This window comes from Pipra filicauda, unplaced genomic scaffold (assembly GCF_003945595.2).
Source record: "Pipra filicauda isolate LSUMZ 115617 unplaced genomic scaffold, ASM394559v2 scaffold111_size4109106_pilon, whole genome shotgun sequence".
Lineage (NCBI taxonomy): Eukaryota > Metazoa > Chordata > Aves > Passeriformes > Pipridae > Pipra > Pipra filicauda.
In genome coordinates this window covers 2,473,594-2,488,350 of record NW_024103563.1, presented here as the reverse complement: position 1 = coordinate 2,488,350, position 14,757 = coordinate 2,473,594, and the positions used below count along the sequence as shown (strand labels likewise).

Sequence of the window (14,757 nt, the reverse complement as noted above, 5' to 3'; positions counted from 1 at the left end):
ATTAAAATGAAATCTAATTCATTTTCTCAGAAGCAGTATTTTAAATAAGTAACCTGGCTTTCTTACCATTGCTAAAAAGCAATGATGATCCCCAGAAACAAAACCCCCTGGAGAACAGAACTGTTTTGCCACAGAAGGTTTTGCCTTTTCAGCAGGCTTATTAGTCATGGAGTCCGTTCAGAAATAATCACAAACTCCATACCTGTGCTTTTAATGTTTGAGACTGCCACACTACAGGGAAAAAAATACCTCTTGACTTCTGAATGCAAAGTGAAGCCTACAAATAAATAGGTTCCGAGTTTGATGAGCTACAGTTCCCTTCAGATAAAGACAATGTGTCACTGTTTGAAACCCAATGTGTGGTGCACATACAAAGTAGGAAAACAAGATCAGTGGGCCAGATGCTGTCCTGTACACTGGGGTAAATGCTGATGAAATTCCATGAGTTCCCTTGGCTTGTACTTACCCTATGGTATCTAGAATAAGAAATGGGATGAGGTAGGAAAATAACCCTAAGCTTTTTTTGGCTTGGTCTACATGAAAAAAAGTCTCCTGCTTCTAAAGCAGCTTAAATCCTTGTCATTTCTGGGAGAGAAAAAAACCAAAACACTAAAACAACAACCGAGGACATGTAAATATAATTTCTTGTGCTTCGTCTCCCTCTACTCATTTTTGCCTTTGAAACTTGCATTAAAATAGTGTTGCTTCCTTACCAGGAGAGGGAGCCCAGAGCCACTCCCTGAGCTCTGGGACTGCTCGATCAAATCTTTCAGGGACTCTCCAGGGGGAATGTAGGTCTCGTCCTGCTCCAGCCCAATGCTGTAGTGGTGCCTCGTCTCTTGGCGTTTGTATCTGATGTTTAACATGAAAGCAAAATTAGTTTTGAATACAATGAACAATGTGCAATGAATAATGTACATCGTCCTTCATATTTCCTTCATTTATAGACTAACAGCTTTCTCTGCTTCCTTGAGGAATATGCTGGACTCACTGGCCAAAATTTTCTATTTTATTTTTAGTAACTGTTTTCAGCATAAAAACTTTTAAGTGTAACACTCAAAGACCGTGCAATCTGGGGTAAGCAACCAAATGCTTTCCTTTCAGAAACTTGAATATGACTAAAACACAGATCAAATAAATAATCAGTTTTATTTTACTGTCTGCAGTGGACTTTTAAGAGCCAGAGGAGGCAAAGTCATGGAATCTTGGACTGTTTAAAAAATGTGACAAATTATTAAAACCATGTATATTATGATAACGTTCTAGAAACATTTACTTACATTCCTGTATTGCCCTCTTTTTTATGGACACCTCTTCACCACATAAACACATTTAGAAGTCTTAGGTTTATTTACCCTATATAAAATTTGTCCTTTGGCCTTCTTAAACTCAGTAGAGAATAATCTGTGCTTCAACCTAAACAGCTTTGTAGGATGTTAGGCAAAAGACTCTATATGAACTGCATCACATAGTTATACCTGTGACTAGCATGAATAAAATACACATTATTTTCTCACTATAAAATTACAGTTTCACATTTCTTTTCCTTTAGGTCCACTTCTATTTTTTTCAAATTCCTAAGTCTATAAAAAGATAAACGTTGGGAGGAACATTAACCAAGTGCCAAATTATTCCTTATTTACCTGAAGTAGCAGAATATAATGATAAGCACCAGAAGTATACTGCAAACAGTCACTGAGATCAGCAGGGCCTTATGGTGGATGTTTGCTTCAGCAAAGTCTGGGGTTAAAAACAAGAAAGGTAGAAAATTCAGAAAGGGAGGTGGTAAGAAGTCAGTCTCAAAAGACACACCCTTAAAAAGTATGTTGAGCACAAGATCGTTTCCATTCTTTTCTAATGAAGTCCTGTGCAAGATACCCCTAGACTCCCCAGGCATTTTGTGTGCTTTCTGTTTGACCCTCACTGACCATGGCAGAACTGGCACCTCCAAAAGCCTATTTGATTTTTCAGCTCTCACTCAGGCAAAACATCGCCTTGATTTGCAATTCCCTTTTTGGGTCTGAATGAAAAAATCAGTCAAGACCTGTAACTCTGTGTCTTAACTTGACTGTTTATCTTAAAACACTCATATTAAGTAGCATCCTATTGAGTAGTTAACATTAAAAAAAAAAACAACAACCAAACAAACAGAAAAACCGCACAACAAAACTCCATTTATCCTAGAAGGGAAGACACATCAGACCATTCAAACCCTCAAGAAGGCAGGTCACAAGACATCTTGAAAGTATATTTCCCTCATTACAGAATAATCCTTCTCTTGGATCCTGTTTTAAACACCTGAACAGGAATTTTCTCCTCCATTCACTTTACAGCAGCCCTGTGTGCCAGCAAGTCCTTCCCATGTTTGTGGGTAAAACTATTCTTACAGCAGCTATTCTGTAAAGCACTCTGAAAATGAAACGTGTCAAGTAACTTGTAGAAAATTCTGTTACATAAAAACTATTAAAACATTTCAGTCAATCTGGGCATGTGAAACTCATATTCTCCTTTAAAGTACAATATTGATCTCCAAACTTGTATTCTCAGCTCAGGCAAGCAAGTCTGACCTTCATTCATGTTTCTCTGCTGAAAAACAAAGAAACCTAGCAGTATGCTTTTTCAACCTCCCCTACTACCCAAACTCTCAAAACTACAGTATTTCAGCATGTATCTACGTGCCACCCTCCCAAAGTTGCTATCTGGTATAACGCAAATGAGGACCATGGTTTCTGAAGCTCTTCCAGCCTTGCTGTCTTGCATCCTTCACTCTAATGCCTGACACATCATAGAATGCAAGAAATCTATCCTTATTGACTTGTCCTGGAACAATGTTATTATGTTTCAGATTTACAAGGGTAATGAGACCAGGAGATTCCTAAGGGACTCTTAGTTTACTGTCAGACTCTTTTTATTTTAAAGATCCAGTTTCTCCTTCTTTTTTCGCTCCCAAACTATTTCTTCCCTTCCCCGTTCCATTACAAATAGAGATTACCTACCAAGTCACCTTTTGATCACACTGGTCATGTTTTAACCTGCCATTACCTGCTCCGGGAGCATTAACAATGTAAACATTCAAGACACAGCTGATACCTTTGAAAGGGGACACTGACACAATGCCTATCAGGAAAACACTCAAGCCCATCATTCTCCCTGCCACAGCAGATTTATCCCTGGCCTGCCACTCCAAGTGGGCTGTGAGTCGAAACCGAGAGCCCACCGGGGAATCCAGACCTCTCCCGTGAAAGCGATGGCTGTTCGGCAGGGCTGAGGGCTCCAGTTTGTGCTTTGTAAGCAGCCTGTGTCAGCCACCATTCCCCTCTAAAATGTGTGGTTTGTAGCAGTTTAAGATGCCTCAGCCCATCAGCTGAAGAGAAGATAAACAGAGCACAGAGACCATACAGTGGCATTTTATACCTGGGAGAAACCTGGATATCTGTCCACAGCAAGGGTTTTCCTACTTCACAGAGTAAGACATCATGGAAGCTGGGGTTTTGTGCTTAGCAGTAATGAAAGCTGACATCAGATGCAGAGGGAGCAATTCAGATCTTTCTCATACTTGTGTATGCTAGACGGTAAAGCCATGGAAATCCGTGCCTTTATACAGGCACAAAGTGTTGCACATGAACCTGTTCATGCTGTCTGTGTGTGCATGAGTATATACATTTGGAGAGGGAAGATAAAGATGCTGAAATCTTTAATCAAATTCCGGTAATTTTTAGTGTTTAAGTGATCCAAACATTGTGCTCAATGTTTCTAATGGGCTTCTGCCATTCAGAAAAGTAAATAAATGCAGTTTTGGTTTACCCAGAGGCCAGAGGGCATTTTGGAAGTGCTGTTTAACTCTCAGATCAACTTCAGACTCCAACACTGCAAAATTCTTTTGGTACCCAAATGCAATTACGCGAAGCATGTGCAAGGAAAGCATGCACGACATAAAGGAACACGTCCTGATCTCCTTGCTGGGAGTGGCTGCTGCAGAATGCAGCAGCACCAACGCACTTATGCTCTTGCAGTGGGTGATGTCCCCCATGCCAGCAGTGTCAGTTGACATAGCTTTCGTAGTGGTTCACTCTGCACAGCACAGGCATGCAACTAGCTCTCACAGGAGGAGAGAATAAGTTCCATATGTCTTTATATTTATTTGGCTACATATGATGAGAGGCAATACTGATGATAAGCGAGCTATTGTCTCACCTCTCAAACACTTCCTGCATTTTTAAAGCATTTTGGCAGAATTTGATTTGCTTGCTCACTTGAGGACTTCAAAAACCTGCTGGCATGTGGACAACACAAGATTAAATGCATGCCCTCATCCTTACACCAGCAATGTCTATTTGTTCTGCTGCACTGAACCAGGCTGGTGCTGCTGGAGATCAACTCTTTCCTCCTCCTCCAGCCCACGTCGTTCTCCCCAGAGCTGCAGGACAAACCTCCCTTTCCCTGCACAATTTTTGGCACCTCCTTGACCAGGTGGAAGGATGGGGAAGCTCAGCTGTGAGTCTGCTTAATGACTGGCTTGTGGGCTCTGTGGTGAAGACTGCGGTGGGTCCCGGTCGGTGCCAGTTTATGTGCTGGAGATACTCTGTCCTTCAAGAAGTCCAGCACCGTGCTTTTTAGTGTTATGTTACTTGGTAACTGCAAGGTGCCAAGCAGCAGTTATGAGAATAAGCAGTAGCTTCCATGGAGGCAGCAGTGAGCGATTACCAGGAGCATGGTGTGGGGAGCACAAAACAAACACTTTGGGAAGCCTCTTCACATACCCTGGCTGGCTGATAATAGCAAAGCCCAGCAAATAGCACGTTAATAGTTTCATGTAGTATGAAAACAGCGGTGCATGCTGGTGTCAGTGGTGAGCTCAGTGATACCAAGTTGCCTCTCAGTTATTCTCCAATGATTTCCCCCTCCTCCACCACTCGTTTCCCTCACTGCCATCCCTGGGACCATGCTGAGGAGTGCACTGAAAATGCCACCCAGCAGGTTCAAGGGAGAAGTCAGCATATCAAAGGGAGAGGAGGTTCGCTTCCCTCCCAGGTCCCTTCAGTTCACAATGTTACAGTTATCCAAGTAAAAACGGCAGTGAAATCCGAGGCGTGGAGACTGTGTGCACACATCAAACCCCATCATTCCTCCAATCATTCCCTTGCCCATTCATCATTAGCTATACAGGCAGGGAGCCAGACACGGTGGCACCACCACTTCTGCTTATATAGGCTCTAAATCAGTAAAGACATATTTCTCCTTTTGACTGGTCTCAGTCTGCGCTTTTGCTGGGATTTCCAGGAATATCTTTTATTGTTTAAAGCAAAGGTGTTATATCAGACCCAATTATGATTTTCATTTCCTTATTAAGACAGATGTATATCTGGAACAAGGACTTAGTGGTTTCTCTGGGGTATTTTATCCTGCTAGTTCTGTACCGAGATGAGCTCAAAACTTACACTTAGCTGTTACTTCCATCTTGCTTAACAAGTCTTGCTTTGACCAGCGTTAATTCTTCTAGCTCTCATTTTCATGTCTGTGGTCCTCCTTTCTTTTCTGGGGGGCTAGGGGATGTGGGGTGTAGGAGGATGAGTGTGGCATAAACCTCGCTTTCCAGCACATGCCAGGTCTGGAAAAGCACTTTGAGAACACAAGTTGCTTGCCTTTGTAGATATTACCTTGGTGCATAGGTCAATTTGCAGTTCAACAACCTCTGACCTGCAGCTGCATGATCTCCCTAGACTTTGTCTCCCATGAGATGTCACCTTGGACATGAGTTCATCAGAAGCCAACTTTCTGTTTGTTTTTTATTTCTAAAGGAGCATACATATGGAATCCTGAAGGCCAAAAGTTTGTTCCTAGAAGCTTTTTTTAGTTCATCTTTCTTTCTTTGTACTTATAGTTTATGTTAAATTTGATATGCAATTCTAACAGTACTCAGACAATCACACTCCCCAGCACCACATTTACTATCACAGCATCTTATGTATCTCAGAACATCTGTGAAGGCAAGAAGCCTGGACAGACCACATGCTCCTTAGCACATTTTTTACTAATGTTTCCAGTAGATAAAATGATCACAGCCATAGTACTGGGCACTGGCAGTAGCATGTATTTATACACAGTATTTGTGCCTAGTTGCAGTGAGGATCTACAGTTCTAACTGGCTTTTTTTTCTGAGGTTTCATATTAGGATACACCAGCAACAAATTAAAACAGGCCTGGCACCAAGAATGACATATTTACTTAAGGCCTTAATAAAGGTGCTGACTTCAGCCCTGTTCAGCCACATTTAATGGAGCAGCTCTTGAAACGTATTTTTGCAATACACTGACAGGATACTGGTAGTGTGAGAGTTTATTTCAAACAAAAATCTTCATAATATTTTGAGTGAGTACATTGCCTTTTGTTTGTCATGCTAAAATAGACAACTTTGCAACATAGAACAGCTAGAACCCTGCTCCAACTCCCTGATATTTTTTTTTAACAAATATTCTCTCTGCTATTTAATGGGTCTGCCACCATGGTGCCCAAGTGATACTTTATTTACCCCATATATACAAAGAACAAATCCAACATCAGTCTAAACACCTTCTGCCACTACCAAAAGCTTGTTTTATTGCTTTCTGTATAAGCAGCAGAGACCATTGCCAAATAACTAAAATCTCAAAAAGGTGGATGTCTAGTGTTAGGCCCTGGTTCAGTATTTTTAAGTAGTTTTAATGTAGAATAAACTCAGCAGTAAGAAGAAATCATGGCAGTGTTTTCCAAATTGATATTTAATGAAAGACCAAGTAAGTGTGAACAAATATTGACTTCTTTTTGGAGCTTCTCTCTCAGTCCAAATAACTTTATAAAATTAAATAAACCAACAAAGTAGTACATTACTCTTCTGTTGGAAGTCAGAATTTTATGAGGTTTCGCTGCCTTAATGGCAAGCTAGTAAACAGTGAAGTATTTACATACTACTCTCCACAGGCTTGATTTTGCAGCCCATCTGCGCAGAGTTTCACAGGCATGAAGGGAACAGCTTACATGAGTGAAAGGCTTTCTCCAAGCATGCATTTGTGTAAGTATCTGCTGTTTGTGTAACTAAGAGTGCATCTGCACACTGATCTGGATTTTCAACACAGAATGCCACGACTATAAATTCTTCTGCAACTTTGAAGTGACTCAATGCTGAGCACCGATTCCTGCCAATGCCAATTCATCATGGATGAGTTTACACTTACTTAAGCATACCTTTCTATAAAGTGTATTCTGCAACATCCAGACAAAAGTAACTTTACAAACTTTCAGAAAGTGATGTTTAAACAAACAAATAAAAATGCTAAAACCTTTCCCCAGCATTTACCAATACATGTCCATTTGCTCTCAAATAACAAATTAAAAAAACCCACAACAAACAGTGCATGAGTTCTTACCCTACATTCTATTTTCAGCTACATTTTTCAAGTCAAAAATGCAGTGTAGTGACTTGTTATTGTCCTAGGGCTGGTGTCAGGTCTTTTAAAGAAGAAAAGCTTAATGGACTACAGTCAGCTTGAACTGACCAATTAACCACTGCAGACCTGGTCCCAGATACGTGTAGAGTTATGAAGGACAGTAATGCACGTTGCAGGGACTAGAGAGAGGATTCAATTTGACTGTCAGGCTAAAAACACACACAGTCAGAGGCATCCTCTGCCATGACTAACATCGAGGGAGAGGATCATCCCACGTCTTTGGGATGATCACTGATAGCTAGCAGGTCTGTGCTAGGACAAAATCGTGCAACTCTAAAGCACCTGGTGTTCACTGCATGTGTGCCGTGGGAATAAGAGCAAGGATCAGCAATTACGGGCCAAGACACTGCTCCGCACACGGCTACAGAAATGCAGCGATACTATTTAATGCCATTTATCTCTCTAATCATGGGAATTTGGACAGGGCTGCTTCAGTTTTGACTATTTCTTCCTAAGGTACAAAAGAGCAACAGCAGGAAAAGATCAGTTTAGGACTGGATTTTGTTCTCCTTATTTCCCCCTTACCTCGATTCTTCAGTGGTGGCAGTGTAGGGTGAAGGTGTTTGTTACAATAATCTTGGCCTGTGCAACATTCAATAGATCTTCTTTGGTGTGGAATAGGAGTGTCCTAAAACAAACAATTTGATAGAAAGCAATTCATTACCTGTGTTGTAAATATATAGTCATTCTGGCACTTGAGAGAAAGATGTGCTTACTAGCTGGACTGCAATCTGCTACAGATTTCTAGGATGTGTGGAGTAAGGATTTCTGCCACCCAGTGTATCCAGCAATATTTCATCTAGACAATTAAGAGATTAACTCATTCCTAACTTATGTCTGTTGGTGCCCTAGTGCTGCAGAATGACTCTAATGGTGCAAGTCAGAACTGAAAGTCACACACATCCATCAGTTAGGCTTACATTGCAATAATGAGTTATTGTGGGTATCCAAAACAGTTTAGCCAGAATAATACAGGAATTGCTGTGTGGACTAATTTAACTGCTGATTCTGGTCTCATGGGAAGCTGGGTAAAATACCTTCCATGGGCCTTAATGATTAGATCATTCCTATACTCATATGAAACCATTTAAGGTTAACATGAGGAAAGACAAACACTTTAGAGCCACCTTGCTCCACTGCCCATACCCCTTCCATTCCTGCAGACAGTCTTCCATCAGATGATCACTGTACTTGAAGGGAATTTCTGGCACCAAAAATCCAAAACCAAAGTGTAACTGCATATAAGACATAAAAGTTGCTGCAGTCTATCAAATGATATCTAGCTAACTTCAGCTACCACGGAGACTTCAGGAGTTAGAGGAAGTTTGTATTTAAAGAAATGCAGTCTGAGTGGGAGTGTTACTAGTAACAGCAGTGCCAAAACCAAAAGCATAAGTTGTTGTCAGGAGCAGCTATGGTATCATGTTTTGGGGATACACATGCACTCCCTTCTGCAATCAATGCGGATCTACTGTCTGCCAAATGAACAGAAGTGAAAAACATGGACACAGTAACGTCTGTTGACTGCACTTTAATTGAAAGCTATCAAAAATTCAAGCAACACTCTGGCAGGAAATACTTCCTTACCCGACACTGGAAGTCTGAGCCCTCTAATCCAAGACATCCCTTGGTGACTAAATGTCCACCAGACTCATCTTCTTCTATTATAGTGAAGCAGTAGCCATCAGTGCTGAGGATTGGAAAGAATGAATCAGAAAAAGGCACTGAAGTGAAAAATGTGCTGCTCAATATTGTTTTAAACTTTGCTCCCTGCAAGGCAAATCTGCCATTAACAAATCAACATACTAAGGCTGCTGCGGATCAGCTCTTGCACACACAGAGGATGCTGCACCTTGGAGTAAAGGCACTTACCTTTCCAACATTTCACAGCTACAAACCCCACTAACAAACATCTTAATTCTCTGCCTATGGTCATTATTTTGCCAAGACTCTGGAGATGTGTACAGATGCAACCTTCAAGTTACAGAAGATCTGCCTTGTGTGTGAGAACAAGGCACGGATATTTACATCATGAGAAAGACCTAAAGGAAGAAACGTTTTCGAGATACTAAATGTAAAATATTATTAAGAGTGATTTGTGATGCCTGTTTTAACCATATTATGAACTGCAACACTCTTGTGTATGTTCTTGAGTTATCATCAACACCCTTCATAATTGTTTACTTGGGTTATAAGCTTAAAGTGATCCATAATGCTTCCGTTTACAAGAACATGCACCAGGGAGGACAAGTATACTAACAGATGGCTAGATGGTGCTGGTGATAAATGTCCTTCCTTGATGAAGGTCAAATGCCTAAATGCTATAGAAAGAGGGGGAGGAGAGCACGGAAAGGGTGACTGCATTTTATTGAAACCACTGTACATTTATTTCTCAGCACTCTGAGGGAGATATGCAATGTGTAAGAAACAAAAATTGACTGATTTGCAGGAAGAAGATCTAAAAATAAAGAAAAAACTCTTTAATACAAGACATTTAAGTCACATAAAAAGAAAATATTCTGTTATTTCCCCAGGAAAACAACACTGGTTATTATGTGCAATGAGTATTTTTCAGAAGAGAAACTCAGTTAAACCAAGGAAATACAAAGAAAAAGGGATTAGAAAACTTAAACACAGCAAAATTTCAGATGATTTGCTCCTTACTTAAGAGTCTAACAGAGCAACAAGAGCAAAGGCAATGAAGAGGCACAGTTACACATTTAAGAGATAAATACAATTTGTAAGTATTAGCTACATGACAGAGATGCTGCATAGGATCATGTCAAACATTGGCTGTGCCATATTTTTATATTAGTGGTGCAGGGTCTAGCCACAGTAAGCTTATTACTTCAAATAATAATCTATCATGGGTTATTGACTTCTGGATTTGAAAAGTACCCCATTGCACATTACAAATTACTTTCTCGGAGAAGCGAGTGATGACTTCTACCCTTCTTTGACATTGTGCATACAAGGAAGGCAAAGGAGACAGTAACCCTTCTGGGCAACTACCACCTTGATTTCGTTGCTTAAGCTTAAAATACAGGAACAATAGGATTGCCAAGAGAGACTGTAAGGGATCCATTAGAGTAGAATATTATATTGGATTAGATTTTATTTGTTTGCATGGTGCCTTTGATTCAAAGTAATGAGTAAGTTTAACCCAGGGGACAGAGCAACAAAACAATACATTGCAATCAAGTGAAACATTGCAGTCAAGTGAAACACAAAAATGAACTCGACTGCTAACAGTTCCCAGCAAAAAAAAACCCCTAACTCTCCGTTCATCAAATAAAAGCAAGGCAAGAAAAAGTCAAATTGTTTGCAAAAGGGAAAAAGAGAAACAGAAAAGTCAGCAGTTTTAATTCTATTTTTCTGACTTGTCATGGGACTGATTCTTAGCTCATTTCTGAAAATTAAATTCGGGCTCCTCAAGTACTTCAGTTCCTCTGAATATTTTACTCCAAATTGAAAAAGGAAAACAAAATTAGATTGGATAGAGCAAAACAAAAAAGTTATAGATGTCCAAGAATAAGGATAAATCATGCTCTTTACAGACAATCTTAAAATAATGAAGGAAAAGTGAGAGAAAGAAACAGCAATGCTGAGCAGAATAAACACTGGTACTGCTTGTTTCTATCTCTAAGGAAAAAAACCCACAAAAGTTTTCATGCAATGTAAGAATTCATTGTTTTTGAAAATTTCTGAGGTGTTTGGGTGAGAGGGAGAAGTGACTCTTCTGAAAAGAAAGAAGTATCTCCTAACTGCTTCCCCACTCCTGCCCCTGATCTGTTCTCCTGGTTCACAGGACGTAGCCCTGCTTTACATACCCTGATTACCCTATCTCATACCTGCCTATGGTAGAAATGAAACTGTTCTTACTAATATAACAAGTCAGAAACAAGTCAGCTGACTCTGCATCATCTCAAATTTTATGTTTATTTTGGTGACTGCACAAGTAGAAACATCTGTACATCACCTGTACATATATATACGAATTATATATATGTATATATACATGTATATATGTGTATATATATACACACATATATATACAAAGCAGTACAAAAATCCTATTCTCCCCTTCCTAGCAAAAATTTGTAGTAGAGAACTATTATTTTCTTAAACTCTGCAATTTGAATTCTGTGTAATTTGATTCTGCAAATGGTGTGTAAAGACGGAACTCAGTGTGATGTTGCTGAATACATCTGGATACACATCCACTAACCTCCTCCACTAAAGCATCACCTTATTAGAGTATGGTGCAGGAGAGTGATTAAATACATTTTGGATGTGATCACTAATAAGCACAGATTTGCTATGTCACATATTTGCCAAGAGTGAATTTTTACAGCCAAGTCAAATGCCAGGAAAATAGAGGGAGTTAATAGCGGAAACACTGACAGACACTGATATAGAAGGTGCTGCTACAATTACAGATTACCACAAAGAAAGCAATGATCTTAACTCAGACCTTTACTAAATGTCAGAAGACAGGAACTGAGGCCAACAGCTTTGCATCTGCTCACACAGATGTCCTCACTGGCCAGCAGCCATTTCTCACAGAAGATGTGATTCCTCAGCTACCAAAACTTGACTGCTGAAGATTTCCCATCCGGCTCTATGTGTGTGTGACACAGCTAGGAATGGCAATATGTAACTGTGAAAAGCAACACCTTTCCCTCATTCAGTGCCCATCACAGACAGACAGGTTAAGTAACTTGATGAAAAGATCCCTTATCTTTAATTTTATTTGCAAAAGAGTCCATATGAGTATTATTACTTTTGTCCACTGCTCTTTATATTCCTCATTTTGATATCAGAAAGAGCAACAGCATCTTTTAATTTCCATCCAAAGCAACATCACAAGTTCTGCACTGATTTTAAAATGATAAAAAAAATGTTAGATTGTATTATGTACAGAAACTGAGAATTCGTATTCTTCTGTAAAAACTGGCTGAAATAATACAATTTGAAGATTGGCTGACTCCCAAATTGCATCTAATTCACATATTTTGTCCTTCACTTAAGGAAAATGATGAAGGCCAAATTTAGCAAAATGCTGTCTTTGGACACCATCCATAAAATAAAGAGTCATTGTAAATGTGTTCAATACAGGGTCATTTTTCAGAAAAATATAGTTAGCAGCTGTACATCAGGGAAGTAACATGAAATAAAGTGAGAAGAGCATTACACAGTTGTTGAGCCAGATGCATCTTCAGATGTTTGCACAACTACTCTGAAGGCAAAGAGAGACTTACAGGTGCAATAGAGCAAAGAAGGTGGCTCACAGCGGGCCACAGTTTCTGGCCACACTAGTCTCCAGGATGGTGATGCTGTTCCTACCATGCATGCTCTGCTGTGTATGGTACCTTCTGGCTCTCTGGGTGCTCAATGATGACCTGACACACAGCGAGAAACGAGGGTACCCAACACATCCTAGAGGAGCTAGGACATTACATATTACATTTTCATATTGTTATTTATAGGCCCATCAATCAATATTTTCTCTATACTACCTGCCCATAGCATTCTCGAAGGAGTGAGACATCACTAAATGTATCTTGCATTATTTTACTAAATCACAAAGACTATCAAACAGTTATTCCTGACATGCAGGGTCACACCACAGAAAACAAGCCATTATGCCACTCTGTGAGGGAGATCCCTAGAAACCACCCAGGCTTGATGCAGAGTATATGAGATTTGACAGATCTATAGACCTGATGGTACAACGTGGGGTATGGTAACAGCACCAAGCATGGGTACTTCTGCATTTTCACCAGGGCTCTCTAGTACCTTTCACTTATGTGCAAAATCTATCTCAGTAGATATAAGAACTATCAAGAAGAAAATAGGCAAAATAAAGATACTCATCTTCCTCTTTTCCTTTTTCCTTTCTCTTTTATTCCTTTCCTTTGTCTCCAAAATTTAAACACAAACCATATGTTTTCTTTTACTTGACCTTAAGATTACACTGCAGTTGAACTTGCACGACATTGTTCTCTTTAATGCTAGGACAGACTTAACATAGGTATTTGCTGTTATGGATTTTTTTGTTGTTGTTGTTTTTGCATAACTAAATTTAATATGCAAGGGAAGTTTTAGGTATTCCAGCAGTTTCTGCACAGTAACACCACACAATAAAGTACTCCCACACAATAAAAAACTATCTGAGAGTAACGCAACAGGTCTCAGCACAGAAAGGCTGGACTTCCATTACTATCTAGCTTAAGGTTTATATTAAATACCTAATGTGCAAGCAACACATGAGCAAAACTAAAATCAAGGAACTTCTGGGGCACACTTGAAAAGTCTGGGACGGGGACTTTGAGTTACATCCCAAAACATTTGGGGTGAAATCACCTGCTGAGCCACCAATGAGACATATGGCCCTGGCACAGGGCACAAAAAAAGACTGGGGTTTGCACAAATTTGTCTCTGTTGACCTTTAGTTTTTCGTTTTAATCACCAAAGGCAACTTAAATAACTCTGGTACAGCCCTGTATATAGGACTAAATTAAAAATAAACATAAACATTAAAAAAATTGAAAGGCTAACATATAAGACCTTACCATAGCTCCTATATCAGAAAATGTTCAAGTTTTCCCTAAAAATTAAAGTTGCTTAAAAGAAAAGTTGCCTGAACTCAGTGCTTTGGTCACTGTCAAAGTCTTCTTTGTTTCACATACCAAATTACAAAGAAAATTCAACCATATCATCTGAAGGAAAAGGAGAACGAAAATAACATCGCTCAAGTGAATTATCACCTCTAGTAACTCTGAAAAAGCAACCTAATTATTTTATTGCTTTAGATAACCAAAACTACCTCAAGACACCATTGGGTAGAAATACAATCCAGCAGGCAACACATAAGAACTTTATCAGCCCAATCTTTAAAACTGTCTGCATTTATTTGTGCATGAAAATAGAGTGTGACAAGGCACCTAATCAGTCTCTGCTTTTACTGCAATCCCATTACAGTCAAAGCCAATTAAATGTAACACTACATTTTAAAATATGCAATTAATTATGATCAGACGCAACTGTCCATGCATTCACTTTGTATATACAAAACTTGAAATGGAACAGTAAAACAAGGTCCTGGTTGTGTTCAAAGCAGCTTTGACCTTCTTTACCAAGTCTCTTATGTATCGCACAGATGTTCAGAAAGAAGAATAAAGTTTCAACATGCTGCAGTTTAACACACCCTTTACAAGCAGAGGATTGTGAGCCTTCTCAAAAAATCTTAATTGTCAGGGCCCTGAGTACA

General features: G+C 39.5%; 1 protein-coding gene across 2 annotated transcripts in view; it reads right to left on the bottom strand.

Moving 5' to 3' along the window:
- Positions 1-14,757, bottom strand: part of BMPR1B (bone morphogenetic protein receptor type 1B) — a 245,707-nt gene that overhangs the window by 15,058 nt on the left and 215,892 nt on the right. For both annotated transcript variants that reach the window (XM_039382657.1, XM_027731783.2), the window contains exons 3-6: positions 9,072-9,174; positions 8,010-8,112; positions 1,644-1,740; positions 714-852 (exon numbers count right to left, since the gene is read on the bottom strand). In XM_039382657.1, coding sequence (XP_039238591.1) covers positions 714-852; positions 1,644-1,740; positions 8,010-8,112; positions 9,072-9,174 — 442 coding nt within the window. The remainder of the gene's footprint in view (positions 1-713; positions 853-1,643; positions 1,741-8,009; positions 8,113-9,071; positions 9,175-14,757) is intronic.